This window comes from Aptenodytes forsteri, unplaced genomic scaffold, assembly GCF_000699145.1.
Source record: "Aptenodytes forsteri isolate BGI_AS27 unplaced genomic scaffold, ASM69914v1 Scaffold142, whole genome shotgun sequence".
NCBI classification, from domain to species: Eukaryota; Metazoa; Chordata; class Aves; order Sphenisciformes; family Spheniscidae; genus Aptenodytes; species Aptenodytes forsteri.
The window spans coordinates 3,642,291-3,648,827 of record NW_008794598.1 but is presented as its reverse complement, the minus strand read 5'-3'; the positions used below and the strand labels follow the sequence as shown (position 1 = coordinate 3,648,827).

General features: G+C 57.5%; 1 protein-coding gene across 1 annotated transcript; it reads right to left on the bottom strand.

Moving 5' to 3' along the window:
• Positions 1 to 4,564: 4,564 nt before the first annotated feature.
• GOLT1A (golgi transport 1A) lies at positions 4,565 to 6,265 on the bottom strand. Its single transcript, XM_009272798.1, has 5 exons — positions 6,241 to 6,265; positions 5,307 to 5,398; positions 5,019 to 5,197; positions 4,790 to 4,853; positions 4,565 to 4,603 (listed from the first exon to the last, which is right to left on the bottom strand). The coding sequence occupies exons 1-5, from the start codon at positions 6,263 to 6,265 to the stop codon at positions 4,565 to 4,567; spliced, it is 399 nt and encodes a 132-aa protein (XP_009271073.1).
• Positions 6,266 to 6,537: the final 272 nt, after the last annotated feature.

Below are 6,537 nucleotides of genomic sequence, written 5' to 3'. Positions count from 1 at the left end.
GCTCCGGCATTTCCATCTCCCCTTTGACCCATGGCCAAGGGGAGGCACGTCTGCAGGAGCCCCGAGGAGCGTTAGATGCTCTGGGCATGGCTTTCCCCTGGGAGGAACAGATGGGTTCCTCTCTTGGGGGGCAGCCAGAGAGGGATGCAGCTGGGAATGGTGGAGGGCTGCGGGTACCAGGGAAAAGGCAGCACCAGCCCGCTCCAGTCCTGGAGGAAAACAGCCATTCCCTGCCAAGGGTATGGCACCACAACCCCTTTGGAAGGGAAAACAAGGCATAAACAGGCAAAAACAACTTACCCAAGCCCATCAAGAGCAGGATGCAGCTGGGAATGGTGGAGGGCTGCGGGTACCAGGGAAAAGGGAGCACCAGCCCGCTCCAGTCCTGGAGGAAAACAGCCATTCCCTGCCAAGGGTATGGCACCACAACCCCTTTGGAAGGGAAAACAAGGCATAAACAGGCAAAAACAACTTACCAAGCCCATCAGAGAACTGAGGGCTGTTGCCTTGCAGTGGCCAGGGCTAGCCCTGAGGCTGACCTGCCTCGCTGGCAGCACGAGGGCTCGAGGACGCCCCTCAGCACAGGGCACCTTCCCCCATGCAAGGAAAATCCCCGCAAGGCATTTTCCAGTCACCTCCACCAGCAGCAAGCAGGGATGAGCAGCTGGTGCATGGGAGCAGCGATGGAAAGCCCTGACGCTGGGCTTTAAATAACCTGCAAAGGGTGCATTTGCGCACAGGGTTATAGGAACCAGGGCAGGGGGAAGGAACATCACTCCTCCGGCTCGAAGGGCTGGAGCAGGAGCCATGGCGAGGGCCAGGCTCTTCAGGGCAGCACGGGAAGGACATCCACAGGGACATCAGCCAGTTCTGAGACTGCACTGATTTTATCCCCGGCCCTTCAGGAGACCCAGACCTGCAGGGAAGATGCTTAACTCTTCCCACGCAGCCTCGAAGCATCAGGCAGTTCTAACCAAAGCATCACTTAACCTGAATTTGCAACAACTGAGGGTAACAGGCTGTCAGGCGAGGCTGCGATCTCCCCACTTGATTCATGCACTGCTGTGGGAAACCTGCTGCAGTTTGCTGCAAAGGGCTGGGGTTTCACACAAGTATGTATCCTATAAAGAGCAGCTCATCTGGAAATAACTTAAGAGCATTCCCCTGCTATTTCCCCGCCTGCTTTCCAGGAGTCAAACGATTGAGCTAAAAGTGAATTCAAGGAAAATGCTTTCCAGAGAGAAACAAATGCTTTCCTGCAAGATAAATGTGTTCTTCTCTAGTGTTGGGCTGAACAAGCGCATTTCTTAAAATAAAACTTGAAATACTAAGTACTTCCCTCTCTAAATAGAATTATTAGGAAGTATTACTGAATAGCCTTATTTCTTAAGGGATCTTTTAAAACAGTAAAAAAAAAAAGTAGATGTATTTCTGTCCTTCCCACACATTTTACACACTTTTCTAGTTCATGAGTTTGTTGCTAGTAAAAACACACGAGGCTTGTGAGGATTCTTGTTCCGGATGACCAAAAAGCTCAAGCACAAAAGCAACTTTTGGGAAGGACTTAGAGGAGGCTCTGGATGGCACACACACCGGGGGAATTTGGCCATTGACGTCAGCAGAGCTGGGGCTTCACCCAAAGTGTTTGCTTAAAACCAAAACTGCTCTGGCAGGGCACATTAAAATTGCAATTTACTGAACCAGAGGGAAAACATTCCCCTGCAGTAAGCTGCAGAAACAGAGGCTGGGGAGAGCACCGCCGGCTCCGGCTCGCTGCTGCCTGCTCCATCCCAGAGGCTGCTCACAGCGGTTCCCCGGGTCACTCTGGAGCCTGATGGGAAGCATCCCCCGCTGCCAGCCAGGGATGACGCTCCATCCTGGCTTGATTTTCCCCAGCAGGGTGAAGTGACGGGGGCACACACCCTGCTCATCCATGCTTGCCGCCTTGGGGACGGGGGTGTTAAACAGGGGGAATCACATTATCCTGCGCGTGGTGTCTCTACGACCACTCCTGTTTCTTCTAGCGAAGCCCTGAAGGTGAAGCTTAAGCAGGAAGAGTTGCTCTACAGCCCAAGTTTTCAGCTGGGGTGAGGCAAAGGCAGGGATTGCAGCTAGGCACTAGGGAGGCTGCAGCCCTCGCTTACCTGCGTGATGTCCAAGCCCATGCTTCCTCGCCCATCCCTCCTCCACAAGCAGCTGCCCAGCTCTCGCTCTGCTCCAAACCCCTCTGCTTTATCATCAAAGCTGGCCCTGATACCAGCAGGACTGAACCCACCTCTACCTTCCTCCTGCCTACAGCCAAGCTCATGCTAGGAAGTCGCTAGCTCTTTTTTCCCCCTGCTCAAAAGCCTCCCACTGCAATCTGCATTCAAAGTAAAGGCACCCCCTCAAAACCAGCAGCAAGGGAGCAGCTTCCCCAGCAGCTTCCCCTGAGCCAGACCTCCCAGGGATGCAAAGAAACCATACCCAGCCTCAAGGAGGGGACTGCCCTGATTTATACCTGCTGGGGAGCTCATCCTCTGTAACCCAGGGCTCAACCTGGCTGCTGGGGCTGGGGTTTGGGTGCCCAAATGTGTTACCCCACATCAGCTGAGCTGTCAGAGCAGCTCCCAGCTCTGCTTTCACCTGATGCAAACCCACTGCAAACCTGGGCACTGGTGCAGTACCTGCTAAGTGCCAACAGGCACTGCCACCAGCTCAATCAGGCTGCACTTCAATCAAGAGGGAACAAGTTTAACTCAAACTCATTAATTATTCTTGCAAGTTAAGAAGGGTATCTGCACAGGGACCAGCTTTGATGTGATTGCCTTGGTTTAATTAAACCCCTGCTTGCACCCAGCTTCCCAAGTGCTCATAGAAACCTGGCTCGCATCCATTTAGCTTGTGTCTCTGATCACACAGACCCACTGAGTTATCTAACCAGTTCTCTGGCAGTGCTGGCTGTGCTCCTGGGGAGAAGAGTTTCTGCAGCCCAAACAAAATAGCTCCTTTAAAATCGTCTGATGTTAAGCTAGGAGAGCTCCGCGCTGTTCTCGGATTCCCGCCTGCCATGAAGGTCTCCCTGTGAGCAGCCAGTCCCTCGCACCAGGGGATGCTTGTCCTCCAGAGCATCCAGCAGCGCAGGTCCTGCCTCGAGCAGGGTTTAAAAGCACCTGATGTACCTGGGCCTGAATGGTTCTTGAGGCCAAATCAGCTGCAGAGAGGATGCAGAGGGGACATGGTGGGTGATGCGACGTGATGGGGCCCCCAGCAGCCAGCCAAAACAGCCACTTTCTGTCCCTACAGAAACAGGCTGGAAAGCAGCAGCTTCCCCTCGCCCTCCCAGAAGGTGTGCTGGGGCTGTGCAGGTGCACAGCAGATGAAAAGGCGCTTTGAATGCCAGTGGATGAGGCCGGATCCCCCTCTGGGGAGTAAGCCGCAGATCTCGGCAGTCTACCCCGGAGGTCATGGGTAGGCAGCCAGCCCCCCCCAGCACCCATGCTGGTGTTGGGGTGGGCACGGGGTGCTGTAGATGTTCCCCTGGCTCAAATCCTGGCAGAGCTATCCTGGTGCCCACCACCACCGTGGTTACCACCAGCTCCATCCTGCCAGGCAGCAGCCGGCGGGTCCAGCTCTGCTCCCTCCTGGCCGCATCCCGCAGGAAATAGGTGTATGGGAAATGCCAGTCCTGGCCCATAGTGCTCAGAGATATCAGCACTGTAACTCTGTGGATTTGCTCCAGCCCCCGCTCCCACCCCAGCATCTCTCAATTAATTAATAACCCCAGATGTCATTTGCTTTTTCATGGTCGTTGAATTTGAACGGGGTAATTTACTCTCCTCCGATCAGGTCATGAAATGTTAATGTGGTTTAATGGGTGTTTTCCTAACCTCCCCTGCCCTCTCCTGCAGCTCCCCGGGCTCTGCTCTCCACAGCCCACATCCCCGTGGGACGCGTGGGAAGGCAGTGCCACGGCCACTGCCTGCGAGCCAGGGCTGCCCGCACTGGCCGGGGCTCGTGGCCAGGGCAGCCGGGGCCGTGGCCACCGGAAGGTCCCCGTGCCACCTCCAGCCACAGTCATGGGAAAGTCCCTGTGCCATCTCCAGCCATGGCCGTGGGAAGGTCCTCGTGCCACCTCCAGCCACGGTCATGGGAAGGTTCCCCTGCCACCTTCAGCCACGAGAAGGTCCCTGTGCCATCTCCAGCCATGGCCATGATGCCTCTTGGTGATGCTGAGAGGAGCCAGAGCTGGAGCAAGCCCTGAGCCACAGGAAAGGAGCACAGTCTGACTTTGGTCTCAGACACACTTTTTAATTAAATCTTTCAACAGGGGGAGACAAAAAGAATAAAATAACACTAATAATTCCAGAAGCCTGTCTGGCACAATGTTTGGTCCCTGGAGCCTTGCTCAGGAGCTGCTCACAGGAGCCCTGTGGGGCAGCGAGGCACTATCCCCGCAGCAGGGGTGGCTCCGGCCGGTGCCGAGGGTCCCAGAGCCAAGAGAGGCAACAGCTCACCATGGAAGAGCCGGACCCAGGGCTCGCTCGCGCCGTCCCATCTCCAGCGATTCGGCCCGTCTCGCAGGTCACACCATGGAGCTGCTGTCTCCCACCCTCTGCAAAAGCTGCAACAGGGACAGATCCTGATTAGCCCTAAAATCCTCCAGTGCATCCTCGGGGGGCTGCGGAGAAACCATGGTGACCTTCCCTGTCCGGTCCCAACTACGGCGATCGGGATTGATACCACCCAAGCACTGCAAACCCCCAGGGTCACATCTGCCCGGGAGAACTATGCCCAGCACCCTGCTCACCTTGCTCAGCACGGGGATGTTTGCCAGCGAGCCCAAAAACCCAAAAGCCACAGGGAAAAAACTCCTGTACCAAAACAAATGTCTCTGTTAAGCCCCGTGCCAGAATTTTACCGGGATGGGAGCAGTGGGGGCTCTACCCAGGGCTGCAGGGCACAAGGCTCGCCCAGCTCCTGCTCTCCAGCCCGGGGCACCCATGCCATGCTGCAGAGCCGGGTGCTGCGGGACAGACCTGAAGAGGGTGATGAAGCCATAAGCCTCCAGCAGCATACCCAGAAGGGGCCACCGCATGAGGACGATAAGGACCCCCCCGAGGAAGAAGCTGGTGCCCTTCAGCTTTGGCCGCTGGAAGAAGAAGGTGAAGGTCCTCCTGAAGCCGATGATGAAGACCAAGCCAGAGAGGAAGAGGATCTGGGAGGATGAAGGGGAGCAGGTGAGAGAAGCCCTGCCCAGATGGACCCTTTGCTCCATCCTGGGCATCAGCGCCTGCTGTGGGGAGCCCCGGCCCCACCGTACTCACGTTCCCGAAGGCCAGGAGCACCGAGTCGAAGTACAAGAGCATCCCAAAAAGGATGAAGAAGAGGCCAAAGCCGACCAGTCCCACGCCAATCCCTGCGGAGGACGGGAGGAGGACTGAGACGGGGGCTCGGGCACACAGCTCAGGTCCCACCTTGGGCTGCAGTTGCTCTCCTCAGCACCTCCCTGGCCCATTCCCTCCCAGAAATGTGCTTTGGATTTATCTCCAAAGCTTAGAAACAGCCTGTCCACCTGCCCAAGCCTTGGGGAGACTGTCATGTACCCCAGAAACTCCTCTGGGCTGCCAGATAAAGAATGAACCACAAAGAAAAAATAAACGGGAAGGTCATCTCCAGCATTTTTCTGAACAGTGGCACGAAGGGTGTCGGTGCAGGCAGCCAGTGGGAGAGGCTGGCGATGCTCCCAGTTGCCTCCCCAGTTGCTGTTCCCGACGCAGACCTGGGGCAGAGGGTGAGGGCAAGCCCGGCTCTGCAGCGCCCACGGTGAGATAAAGAATGAACCACAAAGAAAAAATAAACGGGAAGGTCATCTCCAGCATTTTTCTGAACAGTGGCACGAAGGGTGTCGGTGCAGGCAGCCAGTGGGAGAGGCTGGCGATGCTCCCAGTTGCCTCCCCAGTTGCTGTTCCCGACGCAGACCTGGGGCAGAGGGTGAGGGCAAGCCCGGCTCTGCAGCGCCCACGGTGCTGGTCCCCACACACAGCCCTGCCTGGTCCCTGCGTCCCAGCAGGGCTCCTACCGCGGCCCCCTGCCCCAGGACAGGGCTTGCCATTGCACCCTCTCCCTGCCCCGATGACGCCGGTCAGCAGCCTCCAGCCCTGACTCGGTGCTGCGGAGCATCCCCACGGTGCGTCCTGCTCCCACGGGGATGGGCATCGCCGCCGGGACACGGCCACCCCAGCCCGCCCGCCCGCTTACGCTGGAAGTCGGTCAGAGACACCATCTTGCCGGCGGCAGGGCTGGGCGAGGCCGGGCGAGGGCGGTCGCCCTTCCACGTGCCTCCCTGGCAGTGACCCTTGGAAAGGCCTTTAGTCCCCACGTCATCCTGCAAATCATTAACGACCTGGCAGCGCCTGCCCTGCGCCGGCAGCATCTCCTTCGAGGGGGGGGGATGCGGAGGCCAGGCATCGCTGCAGGGTGACATATAGAGGGGCTGGTGGCCGCGTGTCCCTGCCTGGTCCTGCCCTCCCTGCCCCACCCTGCACGTCCTCCCTG